This window comes from Sinocyclocheilus rhinocerous, unplaced genomic scaffold (assembly GCF_001515625.1).
Source record: "Sinocyclocheilus rhinocerous isolate Xijiao unplaced genomic scaffold, SAMN03320098_v1.1 scaffold226, whole genome shotgun sequence".
NCBI classification, from domain to species: domain Eukaryota; kingdom Metazoa; phylum Chordata; class Actinopteri; order Cypriniformes; family Cyprinidae; genus Sinocyclocheilus; species Sinocyclocheilus rhinocerous.
Window position 1 is genome coordinate 527,152 of NW_015631726.1, and position 22,320 is coordinate 549,471.

The 22,320-nt window shown below is 35.6% G+C and overlaps 2 protein-coding genes across 5 annotated transcripts in view; one reads left to right on the forward strand and one right to left on the reverse strand.

The window, feature by feature from the left end:
• map2 (microtubule-associated protein 2) overlaps positions 1-10,172 on the forward strand; it is a 111,852-nt gene extending 101,680 nt beyond the window's left edge. For all 4 annotated transcript variants that reach the window (XM_016554739.1, XM_016554737.1, XM_016554740.1 and 1 more), the window contains 4 exons: positions 5,332-5,424; positions 7,011-7,092; positions 8,670-8,782; positions 8,863-10,172. In XM_016554739.1, coding sequence (XP_016410225.1) covers positions 5,332-5,424; positions 7,011-7,092; positions 8,670-8,782; positions 8,863-9,078 — 504 coding nt within the window. In that variant the 3' untranslated portion in view covers positions 9,079-10,172. The remainder of the gene's footprint in view (positions 1-5,331; positions 5,425-7,010; positions 7,093-8,669; positions 8,783-8,862) is intronic.
• Positions 10,173-11,832: 1,660 nt separating this feature from the next.
• Positions 11,833-15,782, reverse strand: LOC107741937 (myosin light chain 1, skeletal muscle isoform-like). Its single transcript, XM_016554754.1, has 5 exons — positions 15,521-15,782; positions 14,507-14,593; positions 13,721-13,919; positions 12,475-12,552; positions 11,833-12,335 (listed from the first exon to the last, which is right to left on the reverse strand). Exons 1-5 carry the CDS (start codon positions 15,647-15,649, stop codon positions 12,307-12,309), a joined length of 522 nt encoding a protein of 173 aa, XP_016410240.1. The 5' UTR covers positions 15,650-15,782; the 3' UTR covers positions 11,833-12,306.
• Between the last annotated feature and the right edge of the window lie 6,538 nt (positions 15,783-22,320).

Below are 22,320 nucleotides of genomic sequence, written 5' to 3' on the forward strand. Positions count from 1 at the left end.
TATATACATTTTAATACTATCAAATGGCATTAAGTTTTGCCTAAGTAAATAAGTAATGTGATATTTGTGTGACAGTGTTTAGTATTTTGCTTCCCTTAGGGAAATGCTTGATAGACTGATACAGAACTCTGTTTTGGAATTCTTGGATTTTAAAGTAGGTTGTAGAACAACTGGATTGCATTCTGGGATTGTGGAAACTTCAAAATTAAATACACACATAAATGCACATACAGATATGCACCAGGGTGGTTTGTTTTCCGGGTTGAATGGAGTTCAGCTGGGACGATGGGGACAGGCTCGTGATGTAAACACCCCTTGTGTTTTTAGGGCATTTCATGCAAGCTTGCAGTAATGACCAGGGTGTAGGCTGCGTGTTGGAGTGACATGTTTATGTCTGGCTCGTGGCAGAGTGCAGCAGTGCAGAGAAAAGGATTTCATCAGCCAGAGGAGTGGGTGATTGTGAGGTTTCTGGGGTGGGAGACTGCAGTGAGAAACTATGAGGAAGGACTTTAAGTGACATTGGAGTAATTGGTTTGTTTGTGGAGTTAGAGACAGTGTTTAAGATTTCAAGGAAAAATGTTGGACAGGGCTGGATTTTTTCTATCATGAAATGATTGTATTGGGGAAAACTGGGAAAATCTTTACATAGCCTATTATTATAATTTATATGTTTTAAAAAATGTTTTAAATAGGTTTTTTGAAGAATTTATTTGATAACATTTCTATTGAGGGTGTAACTTAAGTCCAGTTTAGTCCTTTATAATGTTTTTTTTGTTTGTTTTTTTTTCATCAAAATATATTTAACAGTTATATTTTTTAACACCGTGTATAAAACTTTGATTTCATGTTGAATTTAAAAGTACATTAGTAAAAAGTTAATTTTATTCTAAATTAATTCTAAAGGTCAGGGAGTGAATAGATAACGTTAGTAATGTTAAAGCAGCACTATGTAACTTTTTCTGTGTTTAAAATTTGCAAAATGTATATAATGAGCGAGTACATCATGAATTCATCTTCCAAACCGCGTTTTTGTCTTTTTCCGAATCACTACGGTACACTTATAATAAGTACTTATATTTGGACTATTGTAGCCTGGTCGGGTCGTCACCGCTGCGGAGTAACACATACCTGCGTGAATCGCCATAGACATAAACTTAGAGAAGTAGCTCCGGTTGGAATGTTCTTCCGCGGAATGTGTGCAGTTCTGTTTATTAACCGCTAGAGCGCCAAAAGTTACATAGTGCTGCTTTAATAATGTTTTTTTTTCCTATCAGAACAGTCATAATTATTTTTTAAAAATATAATTAACAGTGATATTAACCTAATACAGTGTAAACGACCTTGATTTTAAAAGTACAATAGCAATTACAATTAATTTTATTCAAAATTAATTACAAAGGTTAAAACTACATAAATTTATCTATTCGATATTTTAGACAAAATCTAAACAAAAGTGACAAATGTCATTTTAGACAAAAATGTAGATTGTGACCCCTTGTAAGCAATGACTAAAAATACTGAAAATCAACCATTCAATCATCGTCACTTTTTAAGTTTGTCAGTAGTTTGTCTGGTCCTCCTGAGTCCTGTAGACTGTGATGAATGATCTAGTGAAAATGGCTTTGGAGTTCATTTCAGGGCACTCAGGACACCCTGAGGAGCGACCTCTGCCATGGCCTGAATCTGTCTGGGGCCAAATGCTCCGTCACCCCTGGATGACAGCGGGTGTCTCCCCAGCATAGGCACTCATGGAACAGGTCTAAGAGACAGTGACATGAGCCACAATATCTCAGGGTTGAGTGACCGGGCATGTGGTGGCCACTGCCAGTGTTTGCCCAAGGGTGAGACTGGGTAAGAGTGCTGTGCCTGTCTGTGCCTTAATGACATAATATGTCTACTGAGGGCCACTGAAGCGGACAGGGACAGTCTGAAAACTCGAAAAGCATGTGCATGTTTAATAATGTCAGAACCTTTCATTAGATTCATATTCTAAAATATCTAAAAGCTGCATCAATTCTAGAGCTGTGTTAAGTGAATATTTGCATTTGTTCTCTTTCAAACAAATCTGAAATCTTTTTAATTTACAGATATACTTTACAGATAAAATTAATAATAATGTCTACTTTATCATTTAATGTATCATTTTAAGAATGATTGTGATTTTGAGGTTGTCATACCTGTTTTCTTTTCCTCCTCACAGTGTTTTTTCATTATAATAAACAAATTTATATATGGGTCAAAGACATTAAGATGTCCGCATTAAAAGAAATTTAAATGTCCATTGAAAGCACATTAAATGTAAGTAAAGTGTCTACTTTTAAGGTTTCAAATAAGTTTTTTGTTTTGGTCAAAATTTGGTTGACATAATGTTACATTGTCATTCAATGTAACACAATATTTATGTAAAAATTCAAACAACATGCTTATTCTGACGTGTACATATTAAAATATATAAAAGAATAAGGGAGCATATTAAATTTTATTGTGTTTTAAATGAGTAAAGCATTCCTACTGACAAATGGGCAAAACCTAGGATAGTGGCAAATTAAAAAAAATGTAAAATTACAACTAATTAGTATTTGGGGTGAAAGTAATTAGTCTTTTAATGTGTCATAAATTGATTTTTGTTGTAAATATGCCTGACAAGAATGTTACACTGAATGGCATTTTAGTGGGTCTCTTCTGTAAATCAGGGAAAAATGTATGATATTTATTTTTTGCTCAGAAAAACAAAATTGCAATTAAATTAAACAGAAAACAATTTAAAGCAGTATTACACTTATTGTATTTATGCTTAAACCCTTTTTCATCTTTGACCCATATTTTATTTTTAATGTAATTAATGATGATATTTATTTCATACAACATATACCATTTTGACTTTCCTATTGAGATCATATCATCGTCTTTTCTTAAAGTTTAGTATACAAGGCTTAAGAAATTATTTATCAGAATTCAGTTTAAAACCAGAAAAATAAAGTAAAAAAAATAAAAAAAGAGTCTGTCTGAGACTTGATGAGCATTGTGGTTAAAATATAATTTCAAATTTTATTTTATTATAATTTATTATTTTACTGGTCATAAATTTACACACTGTGTTATTTTAAAATGTAAAGAGAAAAAAGTAACTATTTTGTCACCAATTAGTCCTGCAGAGTAACATTCCCTTTGAGATCATACCATATGAAGTCCATGAAGCCCACATGAATTGACATTGAAGTTTTTTTTTTTTACCAGTTTTCAAAATTAAATTTTTCATGACTATATTTCACTTCCAACTTTCCAGCCCAAAATACTAAATGAGCCATTTTTGCAGCTTAGTTTCAATAAATGCTCTGAACTTTGGTGGAAGTTTTGAGTTCTGAATGTTGCCGTATGTGTTCACTGTTCACGTTCATGGATTCCTCATTATATGACACATTTAACATCATCTGTGTGTGTGTTTGTGTATGTTTCATGGCACTTTTGATCACTCAGAGTTGAACCTACCACATTTGACTATGCCCTAGCTTGAAGAGTGTATGTAGAGTTGAGAACTTTCATGACTCCTGTATCTCTGGAGACCAAACACAGACGGTCGCTCTGGCTCCAGTGCAGCTGTCTCTCTCCCTGAAGGGTCATCATCTGTGCTTTGTTCAGCCATTCTATGTCGATATTATGTGCACCTCATTCAGGTTTGCAGTCTCTCGGTAGACTGATATGTGTGTAAGAGTGTGTGTTCAAGAGATTTCAGTAAGATTTACTACAGTTGTTCACTTTGACCTGCTTTCTGAACCAGCCCAGGTCCAAATCCCTATTCCCTAATAAATTAACACTGTCTTTGAAAACTGCTGAGGCCCGTTAAAAGCGTGCTACTACAACAGCTTGGTAGTGAGTGCACTGTTCAACACTTCTGTTCCACTGCAGTAACAGCTAAATGGATTGTGCATCAGATGATGTGTCAGATGTTATTGTTTGACTCAGGTGTCTGATGGACTGCAGTACAGTTAGCCTTTGTAGACTATACTTCAAACAGACTGATTCATAAAAATGATTTTCCTTAGCCTCATATTTCTTATTCTTACACACATTATATTGGAGAGGCTATACTTGTATTTTTTCTAAAGGCCTGATTGTACGTTTTTTTGCAAATAAATTTACTATCCTCACAGAAAAATGGCATGCCATTTTACTTATATTTTCATAATTCTTTATCAAAAACACAGATTTTATATAAACATGTAAAATAATCTATTTTTAATTATTAGCTAATTTAATTTTATTTCATTTTATTTTATTGGTCATGAATTTACATATTATGCTATATGTAATGTTATATATCAACTTAATTACGTATTATAAATAATTATTTATAAAAAATTATATATTATAAATATTATAAAATAATCTATTTTTATTATTAGCTATATTTTAATTTGATTTGGGCAGTAATTTACATATTTTGTTATATTTATTATGGTATATTGTTATATAAATGTGTGCATATATATTTTAAAGGCGTCTATTATCTTTTAGTTTTATTATTTATTAGATTTTTTTTTTGACTGGTCTTGATTAACATACACTATTATGTTAAAATGTAAATGAAAAGTTATTATACTGTTTTGCCACCAATTAGTGAGACTTGTAGAGTGACTCGCAAAATCCATATTTAATAGTTCGATCTCTTGGGGATTCTTGAAAATGTTGCTAATCAGGACCCCAACAAGAAGTCAAGCTGACATTTGCAGGCGTTAGGACGAGGGAGAGTTTTACATGCTACAGTTAATTAAATTTGTAATGTTTATCTGGAATTACCTCAGTGTTCATCTATTCAGCCCTTCAGTGTGATGCTTCCACTAAATGGAAAAACTTTCAGCATTAATTAGCATAAAATAAGTGAAAGCTTTTCTTATTTGTGTTGATGCGGCATATGGGGGTCTAACTGTTGGAAAGAGTGTCAACAATGAGTACAGCGGCAGTTTAACCCTTAAGGGGTGTTCATGCTGACAATGATTAAATCACAACATCTCTGCACTGTTTGACATTTCTTTCCACTGTGGATTGGTAGTCACCGCATTGTGTTGCTGCACATTTGCATAAAGTTGACCTCTGCTCAACTTTGTTGCTTCATCAGAGCTTCACTTTTATCGACTGGGTATTGCCTGGTTGATTTTTGGCTGCAGGTGCTGTGATCACATCGACACAGGGATCAGGTTATAGGTTGTCATAACCGCCTAATACTGATCTGTCTCACCAATGCACGGCTAGCAGCTGTCTGTATGTGCGTGTGCATGAATGTGTGTGTTTCCATCGTCATTAAAAGAGCCACATATCTTTGTATTTTTCTAGATTCAAATTTTAAACAAGAAGCTGGACTTCAGTCACGTACAGTCAAAGTGCGGATCCAAGGATAATCTGAAGCATTCGCCCCGTGGAGGCAATGTATGTACTGCTCCCTCTCTCCCTATGTCTGTCTTTCCTTCTTTTCCAAAGCCAGTAGACCTCCACGGTTTTTGTCCCTTTGCTTCCTTTCTGGACCTGAGAGTCCTAGATTTCCAACTTCCGGGCACATTTCTGCTGCACTGGATGCTCAATGCTACAGATAGGACAAAATGCCTACCATGGCAGAATCAAACATAATATAGATGCACACACACACACATCAGACATAATATGGAAAACCTGTATATGGGCTAATACACAAAACTGAAGTCCCTTCTTGTTGTTCATCATGTGAAAATATATACACGCCATATGTATATATTTGTAGACTGTAATGCAGGTGTTTGATATTGACCTATCAACACTTGTGTGTCAACTGTATGGAAGTCATATCAAAATAAGGCAACACATCATCAACCCTTCTTTTCAATATATCTCTGTTTGAGAAATATTATGTTAATTTATAAATTTAATTTAGATATTTACCGTTTTGCTCAACAGACTGTATCATGGAGTAGCTGCAGCAAACTTCGTGGCTTCTCACTCTTGTTTTCTTTAGGTTTCAAGGTCTCCTGTATTATACTTACTTTTTGGGTTTTGTTCCAAATCCTAGTGAGCTGCCTTGCTGTCTGCTGCCTACATAGGCAGCATCCTAACTCATGTCTGTACTTCAATCAGATTTGCTTTTTCTTCCCCTCGCAGCAGCAGTCACTGTGAGTGACTATTACGACAGAGCTATAATGAGCACACTGTGTAGAGCAGGACGCCAGCAATGCCAAGGTCAAGGGTTTGGTTTCCAGCAAACATTACTTATGCTGTCTGTTTAGTTTAGGTTAAAGGGGTGGTTCACTGGGTTTTTTTTAGGCTTGATTGTGTTTATGGGGTGCAGTCTAACATGTGTTAATGCTTCGTTAAAAAAAAAAAACGCATTCTTTTTCACATAATTTACTTTTATTTCACACCGCTCTGTCTCTTCTCTGAGAAAAGGGCTGATCTTTTCCTGTTTTTATGAAGCCCCGCCCTCAGAAATAGGCGAAACTAACGTTAAAAAAGTGAAATCGCAATCAACCACCCCTTTAAGTGGCATAGATCACTTTTATGCAACAGAAATGAAAGACTCCTATCTATATTTATCAAGGTCCTGAGTAAGAACAATTATTTAATAATCTGAAATAACTGAAATTTGACTTTGTTTTTGTCCAAATACAACGGAATCTACCCACTGATTCTTTGCCATGAATTTCTAATCTGCCGAATGTCTGTCATTTGATTCAGTGATCTGATGCTCTATTTGTGCTATTCATTGAAGTTGTTGGTTTTCTTAATGTTGTGGCATCTTCAGCATATGGATTAGTTCTGCTTGATTTGCAGCTCAGCTAACCATTTTTTATGTGTTTAGCTGTGGAGTAGTTCTCGGGTGACTTTTAACTGTTTAACTCATCAATTATTGCTCAGTACTTTTTAGGCAAAGCTGTTTTTTTTTTTTTACATTGCAGCATCATATGTGAAGAAGAACTGGGCAACTCCTTGCATTTAATATCCAGTCTGTTTTATATTTTGTTCTCAATTTATGGTGTTTCTCACAGGTTCAAATTCAGTCTAAGAAGATTGATCTTAGTCATGTGACCTCCAAGTGTGGCTCACTGGATAACATCCGCCACAGGCCAGGTGAGCATGCTAAGGAGTTCTAGAAATTTTAACCGCAGATTGGAAATTTGCAGTGTCATGCAGGTTGCTTTTAAAGCATGGAATGCCCGAGCTAGATTATTGGATGATACAACAGTGCCATCTTGTGGTTAGGTTTTTAATGTCTTCCAAACCCATTTCGAATGATTTTTTTATGCACATTTATAAAAGGTGAGATTTTCTGCTATAAGAATCTTGCAGGCTCTTTCCAGTAATTAAAAAAAGCATCATGATTTCAATTTCAAATAATTTTTGCTATTGTATTTCAAAGAACATACTGTAGGCTACAGATTTTATATACTTTCATGTTTTATATGGATTTTGGAACACTGCTGTTCAAAATTTTGGAGTCAGTAAAGAAATGAAGGATGCAATTAATTGAGTAAAAGCATTATATTGATGCCTTTTACATTTATAAAAAGGATCAAAAATTTATTTATATTTTAAATATATGTTATTTGGAACGTTCTATTCAAAGAACTCTGAAAAAATTTATCATGTTTTCCACAAAAAAATATTAAGCATCAGATCTTAAAGTTATCAAAGTTTGTAACATTGATAATAATAAGAAATGTTTCTTGAGCATCAAATCATAATATTAGAATGATTTCTAAAGGATCATGTGACACTGATGACTGGATTAAACACACTGTAGGCTACAGATTTTATATACTTTCATGCTTTATATGGATTTTGGAAAATATACACTGCTGTTCAAAATTTTGGAGTCAGTAAAGAAATGAAGGATGCAATTAATTGAGTAAAAGCATTATATTGATGCCTTTTACATTTATAAAAAGGATCAAAAATTGATTTATATTTTAAATATATGTTATTTGGAACGTTCTATTCAAAGAACTCTGAAAAAATTTATCATGTTTTCCACAAAAAAATATTAAGCATCAGATCTTAAAGTTATCAAAGTTTGTAACATTGATAATAATAAGAAATGTTTCTTGAGCATCAAATCATAATATTAGAATGATTTCTAAAGGATCATGTGACACTGATGACTGGATTAATAGCTGCTAATAATTCAGCTTTGCCATCACAGGAACAGATTACATTTTAAAATATATTAAGATAGAAAACAGTTAAATTGTAATAATATTTCACAATATTTTTCTTTTTTAACTGTATGTTTTATATATTAAAAAAAAAAATGCAGCCTTGGTGAACATTAAAGACTTTTTTTTCAAAAAGATTAAAAAACATTTAAAATTTTTAAAACTGTAGTGTAGATCTTTACCTTCATAAAAAAGTCAAGTTGTTTGTCCAGGAGAGAAATGAGAAATTGATTAAATGACTCTTTTATGACTCTGTCTGCGTCTCAGGCGGTGGTAATCTTTTTCTGTTTTAACTGTATGTTTTATATATATTTAAAAAAATGCAGCCTTGGTGAACATTAAAGACTTTTTTTTCAAAAAGATTAAAAAACATTTAAAATTTTTAAAACTGTAGTGTAGATCTTTACCTTCATAAAAAAGTCAAGTTGTTTGTCCAGGAGAGAAATGAGAAATTGATTAAATGACTCTTTTATGACTCTGTCTGCGTCTCAGGCGGTGGTAATGTGCGCATTGAGAGTGTGAAGCTGGACTTCAGAGACAAAGCCCATGCAAAGGTGGGCTCCCTGGAGAACGCCCACCATACGCCTGGAGGAGGACTTGTACAGGTGAGTTCTTACCCATCCCACATCATACATGAAGTCATGTTAAGTGACCGTTACCGACTTCCTGTTTCCTGCTTGCTAAGATCGAAAGCCATAAGATGATGTTCCGTGACGTGGCTAAAGCACGCGTGGATCACGGGGCGGAGATTGTGATCGAGACACTCCGGCTGTCAGGCGGCACCTCCCCTCACCGGCACAGCCACATGTCTTCGTCTGGAAGCATCAACATGCTGGAGTCGCCACAGCTGGCCACGCTGGCCGATGATGTGACCGCCGCCCTGGCCAAACAAGGCTTGTGAATCCCCCAAAACGTCTCCCTCCGCTCTGTCTACAGTAGTCCCCTTCAGTGGTGTCACAGTTCACCTGTCCTCCCTCTGGTATTTATGGAACACTACAGATTCACTTCTCATATTCACACTTTCCTCTTTCCTCTTCATCAACCAACAATCTCGCAGAAACCCTGTCGTGACTATCGGAAATGGAAAAAATTTTATCTGTTTTATTTGATTTCATTTTAATGAATAACGACTTAGCTAGAGAGAGGGTACCAGTGCTTTTTATTACCCATGATACATGTGACTTTTTATGGTTGTGTACAGACAGTGGCCTCAAAAGCTGGTTTAGGGTCAGCGTCAGGTGTGTTGCGTAAAAGTCGTTCGATCTGAATTTTTGATATACAGGAATGGGCGCGACGATCTCATGCTGCACGTGTTATTTTGCCCATTCAGTGCATGGACTCTTCAACATCTCAACTGCGAGTCACGTACGATCAAACACGATATACATTATAAGGGAATATATTTATAAATATGCCAGCTCTTCGTCTCAACATCTAATGCTCAATCGAAAAAAGAAACGATTACTCCTTCGATAACTTATACCTGTACAATTGCATTTGAAAAAAAAAAAACCTAGATAGTATGACGAGCATGTATTCTAGTACACAAAAGAGGCTATTTTCTATTTCAAGGGGTTTTAGTAAGTTATTTGCTGAAACATTGAATAAAATGAACACATCATGTTTTGTAGATACTAGCGACAATGTTTAGCTTGGATGACCACACCTCTGCCTTCGCTGTCGTTAAGAAACCGTTGCTTCCGTGGATCTTTGTCGGTACACAGTTTAAGCAGATTCGTGCTTCAATTTACACAAAACCATGATGTTACGGTTACGCAAAGACATTCAAGGGCTCCAGGTATACATGAATCATGTAAGATCTGCTCAAATTTGCTCAAAGTCTTGAGGTGTGAACTGTACCACCATTTTTCAGAGTCGAGATGGGAACGGATCTGTCCGAGCAAGATTGGTGGTGCTGCGGCCCTCATTCGATGCTTAAAGGGGTCATATGATGCGATTTCAAATTTTCCTTTCTCTTTGGAGTGTTACAAGCTCTTGGTGCATAAAGAAGATCTGTAAAGTTGCAAAGACTAAAGTCTCAAATCCAAAGAGATATTCTTTATAAAAGTTAAGAGTCAGTCACACCTACCTAAAACGGCTCGTTCTAACACGCCCCCACATTTTAAATGTAGGGAGCAGCTCCTTGGGACTTTGTCGGTGTGTTAGGCCCTGTGTTTGTTTGCTGATTCCTGCTTGGATGCTTGGTTTTCTTTCTTAGGAAGTGGAAAAAGAAACACAGAAATCAAAACATTAAGAAGGTTACTCACTCCGCTTGCATCTGTTTGAACACAGTACTCCAGTATATTTTTTCTCGTCATTTGTGGTTCTCCCCAGCCCCTTTTCCTCTAGAACAGCTGTCATTCGTAGGCTTCTGTGTTTTCTCGGCCTTTCCCTGATTCCCTCAGCTGCAGTAAATGTATTTAAAAGGTCACATAGATGTACGCAGTTTTTCTCCTGTTGGTATGATACGGATTATAAATGCCCTTAACAGTTATGACAATAAAAATACAGAAAATCAACAAAACATTAGTGTGATCTGTTGTTGTTTTTTTTCTTCAGATTTTGTGCTTGTGTAATGATTTATGGTTGTGGTATTACTGGCTCCTTACAGGCCATGTTACAGTACATTACAGTGATTTAAAAAAAAAAAGGTAAGTGAAAATCTGATGCGTGAATTAAAGGGTTTAGGACAAAAAAACTGATCCTTAACTGTGGCAACTCATTTTAAACGTAATTGTCATTTATAAACTTTTCATTATTCATAATTTGTTGCAGGCCTCATGTTTTGAAATTAGTGTTTACAGATAGTTGTTGATAGATTTCTGTTGAAAGATTTTGACTTTTTCTTAGTATGTCTGATAAAATTACAGTCGATTGTAGCATCCACTTCAGTTGTCTCAGGTCACATTCACCTTTTTTTTATGGAAACCATTCAATATGACTGCAATAATATAATAATATAGCAATAATAAAATATAACAATAATAATAAAGTCATATTAAACATTTAAGTATTATGTTTTAAATTCAATTACAAATCAAAAAGGAAATATGTTACTATAGTTATAACACAATTGTACTGTCAAACAAACAAAAAAAATTAATGTTTAATAAAAAAGTTTTCATAACAACAGTAAAATTACATGAATAATATGTATGACTTTGCTTTTATCAACCTTAAACCATTGAGCTTCTATTCAGGGAAACCTTCAAGCTTCTCTTTTGTTAACAACAGATTTATAAACGGTAGATGGTTGGCTTATATTGGATTGTAAATGCAGGTCACAGGGCCAAAATGTGACATGTTTGTACTTTCAATTTCTGACCAATTAACCCCATTTACTTTCTTGATACACATTTCTGGTCTTATTGTAAACATCTTTCCTTTCCTTTCCTATTTTTTTCTGATCCAGTCAATTCCTGATCAATAAAATCCACCAAGTCCCATCCTATCCTTTTTTTCTTGTTGAATATCCTCTAAAATGGATAGTGAATATGGTTTCATGTTGCCTTTAAATCCCCTGTACCCTTAAGTTAAAGTCTACTTCTGCTATGCTATTTAAATGATCGATCGTGTTTGCCTACCTGTTCCACTTACCTGTCCATTCCCTTTCTGCCTTGTGTGCTGAATATGAGAACATTAATCACAACAAGGCTGATACTTTGTGAAAAGTTTATTATGAGAATTGACAGAGGCAAAAAATAAATTAAGACTCTGGGGAAAGGGGAAGGAGGTTTTGCAGCCAGTCCATTAATGACAGTATATTTAGCACCTTTGACTTTGCGATCCAGGCAATGAGGGGTCAAGGGGTGGTTTGTATTTTTGTGTAACTATGATGCCCCCCTACACCCCCTCCCCTCACAACCGTTCCATTACAGAGAGGCTTGTCCCGGCACGAACAACACCAAGAAAATTAGCTGGAAAAAAATATGAATGGCTTCCAAGAATGGACAAAAAAAATAGGAGTCAAGTGGAAAAAAATAGGAAACACAAATAACAAAATAATTGTTTATGACTAACATCCCATGTCCCTTTCATCCATTTCTGAGTTAGTTTGGAAACATTGTGTGGATGTCCTGACATCATGGAATCTGGAGAAACGCTTCAGTTTCCTCACAACTCCGACTTCTTACACAGACATGATGTGTTTGACGAAAGCTGTTCAGAATGGAGAGATCAAATAGGATTAGAATTACAGTACAACAAACAAACATTATGTCTATAAATCGGTTAATCATTAAAAATTTCACTGTGGTTAATAAATGTTCAGTGAGATAAAGAACGGATTTTAACTGACCCTCGTAGTTCACACAGCCATTTTCATCCTCCTGGCCTTGCATGAGAGCATCGATCTCAACTTCATTCATTTTCTCACCTGTAGAAAAAGACAGGAAAATAGGTTAGTCAAGTCATTAAACAGACTGAAATACTGATGCATGTCATTAAAAATGCATTTCTGTCATGACAACTCTCGGAGGGATTGGCATGGTAATGTACATGACAATGTTACTGTATTTGGTCTTGGCGGAATAGATCTGCTACGCTGCTGCAGCGGCAGAGCAAGTACAGAGACTTGCTACTGCCAATACATCCACAACATGCTGCTGTAAGCATGTAAGAAATAAGGCTGCTGCACATATAACACATATGAATAACCCCCATATAGCATACATGAATCACCTCGTAGCAGATCTATACAGGTGGAGCTGGGGAAGGTGGAGGGTTTCTGAAGTGCGCTGCCAATTTTCAAACAATATTCAAACAAAAGCCAGGTATTTGAAAATTGAGCAGCGAGCTCATTGGCTACCGATACATCAGAGAACCAATCAGCTGCCATGTGACAATGATGTCGCCAGGTCAGATTGAGCTAGACCTATCGGACTGCGCCATCTAGAGTTTCATGCCAGAACTCTGTATTTAAACTCTGATATTGGTTGTTTGACCGGATCTATGATTTATTCTTAAGTATCAATGAGCTGCTTGTGTGGAAAAAAATAAAGAATTTTCACAGTTTTTTTTTTACTGAGATATTTTGAATAGACAAAGTCTTTACTTTCAAATTGAGTAATAAAATAATTTCTAGCATGAAAAAATAAGGTATGTTGAAAGAAACATTACAATTTGTGAATAAATCTCCTAATTCTGTCAAAAATGTCTGAAAATTGTTTGAAATCTATAGAGGTAATTTTGCCAAAATGTTTTATGATATTAAAGGTTCTCAACTACACTGAAAAATGGTAACATCTAAATTAACTGGTTTATTCACTTCAAAAATTCTTAACATCACTGAACAAACTTATATACATTAATTTAAATATCAGGGTCAAAAAGGTTGAGAACAACTGAGATATAAATATAATTACAAAGCAGAGACTTTCACATTCAATTCATTTAGTGTTTCTTGGTAAAAAAAGAAAAAAAAGAAAGATGGATGGATGGATGGTGCGGGTCACATGTTGTTTCCAATTAATCCACTTCCAACAAAGATACTGATATGGAACTGCAGTGGTAATGCAATCAGCCTGTTCATTTTGGCCACTTACCCAGTGTTGACAAGACGATACGCAGCTCAGCACCCATTACTGTTCCGTTGCCCTCCTTATCGAATACACGCAGACCCTCAACGTAGTCATCGTATGTTGCCTTGTTTGGGCTGTTGACCACAACCTGCAACATGGGCAGGAAACCCTCAAAGTCGACTCTCTTGTTTACCATGTCTGTAAACGGGGTCAAAAGTGAGGAGAGGGGTCACAGAGGGCAGATGTAGTGAAACAATGCACTGCAAGCACCTGTTACCACACCAGCCTTCTACCAATTACAGTTAAAGAAACAGGAATATGAAATATGTCATGGTGAAAGCTCCTGACAGTGCTAATGCTGACTAGAGGTACTTTTGGAGTAGCTAATTAAAAGTAAAAAAAAAAAAAAAAGAGAATATAACTCCCTCCATATAAAGGCAGTACCATGTGAGGCCAGAATGCTGACTGCAGTGTAACTCACACCCAGGCTGCTGAAAGCTCCCCTTACTGAGCAACAACCACATTCTTCCAAGTAAGATGCAGGCCTGGACAATGGTGCAAATTATCTGTGAAGTTGCACGGAACTGCTTGACCTTTATTCCACAACAGAAGTAAATCCCAGAGCTCTTTGGGAATTTGACACAGGTCGCTTACTTCAAATCACTTAAAATGTTCTAAGCTTTTGAATTAATATTGCTGGTGGTATTAACTTCCTGCCTAGAGGCAGATTATAATTAGTTAGGATATTTAATAACTAATTTTCTTTCTGCAGGATTTTTTCCCTATTCTTCATTATTTTAAGCACCGCACCCCAAACTCAATACACGTTTGTAAGCAAGGGTCATGGAACCTATAAAAAATGATCTCACCTTCCATCTGGTCCTGGTTGAAATCGACCTGCAGGAAAACAGATGTACTTTTTATTCTATCCCATAAGTCAAACATAATATAATATGCTTAACAGATCAGTGTGTTTTGTAAATTTAAACATATAGATCAAAATTTCGAGTCCCAGATCTTGGCATGCTTAATTTAGTCCCTCAGCTGCTTACAGAACAGTAAGGAGCTCCATGTTTGGCCATGTGGACCCACTCCACTTTTGGCTATCTGGGCCAATCAGAAAAGGGGTGTTACGTTTGATTGTAGTTACGCAGAAAAAAAACAAAAAACAGAACTATCCGTGGTGCTGAATCATCCGCCAATAATAGATATTTTCTCCAGTCATCAGGCCCAGAACAACCTTAGGCAACTGCTTAGAATGATTTAACTCATTAACTGATATAATATGCTTAACAGATAATTAGGTTATGTACATTCAGATATATGGCTCAAACATTTATGACAGCTCCATTTGAATCTGCATTACACACAATTTTCTTTATGTAAAACACATTATGAAAGCAATTAGCCTATAAAGTGTAACGCAACCTTAATGCAGGCATTTTCATAAATAAGCAATACGACTCGAGAGGCTTTAGAACACAAATTAATGGACTTTTTGCTTCATTAAATGCAAATTCATGTAATAGGCTACCTAACATGTAAATAATAACAGAACATTATTTTGGTAGAGTTGGAATCATGTATTAACCAATCAGCATCCAGGACCTGAACTATCACTTTTTTTTTTCTTTTCTTTTTTTTTTTTAATCTCATTTGTAATTTAGTAAAAACGGCAAAAACTTTTATTTTTGCTAAACGTAAGTAAGTAAGTAGGCTAAGTGAGTAAGTAAGTAAATAAATAAATAAATTCACTTTAAAGTCTGAGGAAAAAATTCCGTGAACTTTCACTGCACATCTATCTGTTTGATGTCATGTCGTTACCTTCACACCGGACAGATCTACTGCTGCGGCTTTAGGTGGGGCCTCGGGTGCGGGCGCGGGAGCGGGGGCAGGTGCAGGCTCTGCTTTCTTGGCAGGCTCGGGCTTCTTAGCGTCCTTCTTTGGTGCCATTTTTTTAGTCTACTTGTCCGCCGGGAGGGAAGTCAACACCGGGAGTGGACCACAGCTTGGAGGATACTCAGCATTTTCAAGGTAAGTATAGATGGTTATATACGCTTATAATTTACTTCAGAATTGATGTCAGACTGATACACGCGCGGATTGGGTCGCTGGTCACAGAGGGGAGGTGTCGAGCGACCCAAATGGACAAGGAGGCGAAGCGAGGGGACAGCCAAGGGTCGTAAATATCTTTTCAACTTCAGGGGGACACAACAACCCGGGAATTTTCTTCAAGGTATTGATTGTAATATTGATAATTCACGTGCGCAGTCGAGATGTAACGCGGGCTCCATGTCCTCCTCGGAGGTAAATGTGATTCTTTAGAGTTTAGACGAGGTGAAAGTGTAACCATAGCATAGTTTTTTCGCCGTAGCAGTTTTCTTTAGCCTCATCATCAGGCGGAAGTTTGACTAAACAAACAGAAATGTCCCTAGCAAAAAAAGGCCCATTTCCTGCTGTCAATAGAGATGCATGAAGCACAGCTCACACAGAAATCACTTTCAATATATACAGCATTTTTTATTACATTTAACTATTACATGAATTATTATTCCTGGTCAGGTTGAATCACTCATATTAAATGTATTTTTTAAGCGAGTTCAGTTAGCTGTTACCACATGAAGCACTTTTTAAGGTTATTTGACAAAACCTTTTGTAGCTAGTGTAGCTTGAGTCACTTGGTCTACATCAAGATTAAAAATGGCAACATGCTTACAATAATGTTTCAAATAATGGGAAATGCCAGCAGCTGATGGCTATAAATACCAGGAGAGGTGGCAAGAATGTGACCACTTTCCTCAAAAGAAATGAAAGTCTCATGGTATGTTGTCACTTCAGTGAAAGTAACCTGACAAAAAACAAACAAGGAAGTTGTCTGCAAAGCATCAATGCTCAACTAAATAAATGATCTAAATGTACAACTTTGATGAGAGTGAATGAAAGGTGGCTACTTTGTTGAAGCAAAATAGGATACAATTTAAAATACGCAGATATAAACTATACTGTATAAGTTTTAATTTCTTTTGATTTTTTGGTTGCTACATATACTTCCATTTTTTGGGATAACATTGTTCTATTATATTGTGGATATTTTGTTCTATTCTTCTCTACTTTATGTAGTATTTTTGTTCCATTTTCCACTTTTAGCGTACTAATATATGGAAAATGAAAAAAATAAGTAGGCCTAGGTCTAAACTTTAACTGGTGATGTAAATCCATTGCATGGGTGTGTTCAGATCATATTTCAATCTATGATGTCTGAAATTATTTATATAAATTATTTTAAAATAAAATTTAAGATAAAAAAATAAAATAAAATAAAATGGAAATAAAAAATCTCATTAACAGAATGCAAACTGTGTTTCATCAGACTTCTATGTGCTCAGAGCCCAGGGGTTTTATCAGTTATGAGTCATCTGAGCAGAGAGAGATGTTTGTGGAAGAGTGGAACTCTTCCAGCATCCAAATTCGTCAGTGTCCGTCATCATGTTATACATGGAAGTGTTTGAGCAAAGTGCAGACAGTTTGAGAAATGATACAGAGAGCCAGAGAGAAATCAAACTGTGAAGTGAATGAAAGCTGATAGTGACAATGAGTGAGTAAATGTCTTTGTTCATCTCAGCCTGGACTCTTGGGAAAGGGAGTTAGTGGAGTCTGGAAGTCTTAAGGAGGCCTCAGCTGCTGATGCCGGTTACCCCTCAGAGTGCACAGAGTGAGTTTTTTCCCCTCTCTCCCATCTAAATATGTCTTGCAGGCCCTTTTCCCCACCCCCAGAGGTGGGCCAGTAGAGACTGAAGATATTCATTCACCCTTCTCGACCCCCTGCTTTCCCTTTGGACCCGCTTTCTCTGACCCTCTTTCAGTTGTAGTCCCCCAGCTGTCATCAGGGCTCACCCCTGCCATCTAGAAGCACCTTCTATAAAACCTGCCCACCAGAAACAACAACCCCCTCTCCAGCTCTTAATGATTTTAGCAGCTAATTCACTTTTAGCCTGCTTGGTTATTTGGTATGGTTGTTGGGATGGGGAGGAGTCAATAAGTTTGATGGAAGACAAGATGTCCCAAGATAACTTCTCTAGTATGCATCAGGTTTGGCATACCATACACTTTTGGCCTTACAAACCTGTATGATTTACTTTCTTCTGTGAAACACTAAAGAAGACATTTTGAACACTTTCAGTTGCTTTTTACTTCGATAGTATGGTCAAATAATACAATGGGAAACTTAAACTGTTTGATTAAATCTATTGTATAGTCAAAAATATAATGGAAGTCAGTGGGGACTGAAACTGTTTAATCACCAACTTACTTGGTGACCAAAGAAAAAAGAAAGAAAGTCATACAGGTTTGGAACAACATGAGGCTGAGAGAATGATGACATAATATTCATTTTGGGGAGGACTATCACTTTAATGTTTAAATGTATGAACTGAAGCATAGTAAAATGAAATAACATACTGTAAACCAATAGTATAAACTAGTGCTGGGCGGTATACCGGTTCATACCGAATACCGGTGTTTATTTTTGTTATGATATGAATTTTTTAAATACCGCAATACCGGTGTATGTCGCTTAAACAACGTTTGGAACGAGACACTGTTTGAAAGGGGCCCCTTTTCACTGTTGCACTGTGGTGAGGGTATTTTTTGACAATATTCACTCATCATGACAGTAAAATAGGGCATTCTAAGTCAATATACTGCAGTATTTCCTCTCTCAATCAGTAGAAAATATGGTTAACACCCGGTCATGCATGAAAAAAAATACCGTCATGTACCGTGAAACCGGTATAATTTTGAAAAATACCGTGATATAAATTTTTGGTCATACCGCCCAGCACTAGTATAAACACCTGTGCCTGTTTTACGTCATTCAATCATATGTTTTCAGTGAAGATGTATCGTGATCTGCACAAGAATATCCTGTTTTCCACAGCAACCCAAGATAGAGCTTTCCAAACATCTGTGAAGCTTCAATATAAAACCCCTTCATCATAAACATGCTACTCCAACGTAGATATGAAAACATTCCTGTCTGACTCTCCTCAAGCTTCACAAGCTATGCTAATGAGGTAAGCGAGCTTACGCCCATCATACAGTTAAAAGCCTGCAGGGTGTCATGTCAAAGTGACGCACATCTCCGGATTTAGTATCTTTTCAAGAGCGCAACAGGGAAGACGTGCCAACCATGAGGGAGGAGACAGGCACTCCAAGGAGAGGTGAAAAGGTCTTACGGTGAAACACTGTGTGGCTGAGGAAATTACCATGTTTTTCTTCGATAGCATATGTTTTCTAGCTGATAAATAACATGCTGCCCTTTTTTGTTTGTAAAATTTGGGTGGGGTAATTTTTTTATCCTATCTTATGTTCAAGTTGTAACTATGACTAAAATGACACATAAAGTAAAAGTGATTAGTACAGAGTGTCTTTTCTGTGTCTAAATATATTGAAAAACTATTTGAGGCATTAGTCATTGGTGTCTTATAACATTAAGAGACATCGATATGGGTCACTGTTTTCAAGAATAGCACCTCTAGTTTTTTTTTTCAACCAATGTGTTTCTTCTCACAGGCCACCTATCTCATAGATACAGCCTATATTTCAGAGACATTGTGTAATAGAATTTATGTGCAATATCTAAATGCAATATTTAAATTATAAATAATAATACACATTAATATATTATCTGTATATACCCACAATTCATTGGTTAAAAAAACTGAATGTAAGTTATCTTGTATTTGTGTCTCTCTTTGCCTATATTTTTTATTCTGTTTTTTTTTGGTATTTTGTATCTACATGAGTATAACAGGAAGTACAGCTGAGCTGGGGCCTTTAACACTCCCCTGAAAAGCACTTTTGCCCTTCATAATGTATGACTAGATATATTTTAAATACCACTCATAGATACAAGTATCCATTCGTGGACGTTTTCTCAAATCCTGCATATAAAATAGTGTGAGTAGAGTATTATTTGCCTCATTATATGACTCCAGAATTAAAGAGATCTTAAAGGACAAACTGCATTCTGGTAAACGAAATGTGCTGCTGTCTTAAGAATGGAGCGGGAAGTGAGTGGCGTTATTTTCAGATAACCTTAAGGCAGAGCAGCAGAAGCATTCTGACTTAGAGGTCACAGATTCGGCATAGTTCAGACCTCAGTGATTCTGATGTGAGCCCCCCATAACTAACCCACTCATGGACTCCTTACTAATTCTATAAGGAATGGCATTGTAACTTAGCCCCTGGACAGATGGACCCTATTTATAGCCCTTCCTGAAGAGGTGCAAAGTTTTCTTGGGATCTCTCTGAGGGGGGGCCACAACTCCTTAAGGGGGTTGATTTAGCATCACCTGCCTATCCCTTAAAGCCGTCTCAGACCGATTATAAAGGGTAAAGCTAAACAAAGCAGCACACAGCCCTGGAAAGTGTCTAACTCCCAGTGAGGGTCTCCAAGCAGCCCTTACTGTAAAATAATACCTATTATAGTTCCTTGCAATTGCTGAAGTCACGAACACACGTCATTAAAGAGGCCTGCCCATCACTCCTGGTTCAAGTGTTGAGATGGAATTAAATACAAAGTAATCATTTGCATATTCTGGAGGCTGCTAGAATGTTCTAGTGCTGCAACTAAATAAACTCTTCAGCATGATTTAAAAAAAAAAAAAAAAACTATTACAATGTCAGACCCCAAATCTCATCCATACATCTAAATAAAAAATAAATACAAACTATTTATATATTATTTATTTATAAGAGTTTCTGAAATCTTCTGAAATGGCTATATTAATTTTAAATAGTTTGATATTGAAAAATGGTCATTCGTTTTTTTTTTCTGTTGTCATCCAAAGAAAAGAGGCATGCCTAATGAGCATTTACATAGAGACCAACATGGCCTTGGTTATTTTCAGACCCTTGTATATGGCTGGGGATCTTTGAAAACAGCAAATGGGATCCCAGCCAAAATCCAGAAGGAGAAACTCACCTTATTTGTTAAGACGCCAGTAGAGTGTGAGGATCCAGAACTGAGCTGTATTAGAAAGCTATGCATTTCTGAAGCACCCCCATACCCTCTAATAACTTAGCAATTTTCCGTCTTATTATGCCAACAGGCTCTTAGAATAGAAAAGGAGCACAGAAATATTGCAGACAGGGATGTTGTCTCCATACAGTTTCTCATGTACTGTAGACACAGGGATCATATTGCAGGAGAATTAGTTAATGTAAACATGATAATTTGATCCCATAACATATGGCTATTTAAGATACATAACACTGATATTAAAGCACAATGCTGAATGAATGCACTGCGCTTTGTGACATGAAAGTATGTTTACATATTTAAATTACGAGGAACTCAATTATAATACCATTTTCTTTATCTTAAGGGCTTTTCCTCATTATAATAATGTTACAACTAAAATACTGATTCAGTTTAATCGTCACATTAGATTTGTCTCAAGGAATATCAACAGAAGATGAGTTTCCATAGGATGACAACTAGAGGGCAGTAGACAGTATAAAACAATAGATCAGGGTTTGGCTTGTTATTTTCTACTGCAAAGCCCCTGCTGGTAGAGGCTGTAACTATAACATTATGTTGGCAAAAAGCATATTTCTTCACTGACCAGTGTTATTTTAGTATAATTTAAAATACTATTATTTTATATATTTTTTCTAAATATTTTGAATTAGTTTTTTTAGGTAACACTAAGTTCTCACTTATTTTAATGTGTCCCTGTTACACGTTACATGTACTTACTATTATAATAACAATAAATTATGCATAATTACATGCAAGTAACCCTAAGCCAAACCCTAATCCTAACCCTAACCATATAGTAAGTACATGTAGTTAATTAATATTACTTTGTACTTAAATGTATGATTACACTGTAACAAGGACACCTTAAAGTAAAGTGTGGCCGGTTTTTATTTTTATTTATTATATATATTTTTTTCATTTAAATTTTAGTGAACGTTTTAGTAATTTGTTGTAGTTTTAGTAAATTGTATCAGTTTTTGTAATTTGTTTTATTTTTTAATAATTTTTATTATAATAATTTAAAAAATATTGTATTAAAAATGTTGCCTTGGCAACTAGCTGAAAATAAATAAAATAATTTCAAGTTTTATTTTATTTCAGTAAACATTTTATTTAAATTTTTAATGCATTTTTAAAGGTTTTAGTTTTAATGTGGTTTACTATAATAACCATAACATTCGCGGCGCTATTAAAAAAGTAGCTTATTTTACAAGCAACATATAAAATGCAAATATTTCAATATATTATATTTCCATATATTATTAGCATTTATTATTCCATATACTTTTATTACAATTTCCCATTTACAGCCTAAAATATCTGTCCATCCAAAACACAAGGTAAGTGTTATATAACAGCATTCCATTACTAAAACTATCAACAAACACATACCTCTAAATATTGGCCACAATAATTACACAAATATACAAACTCAACCAGAACTAAACACAAATTACAGTATTTTTGCAAAATGTGAACATGTGAATGAGAGGCCCTCTCTGCTTGAGTACAGTAGGTGAACAAGTAAATCACCTATACATATGAATTATTTTGTATATAATAATATTCAGAATATAAT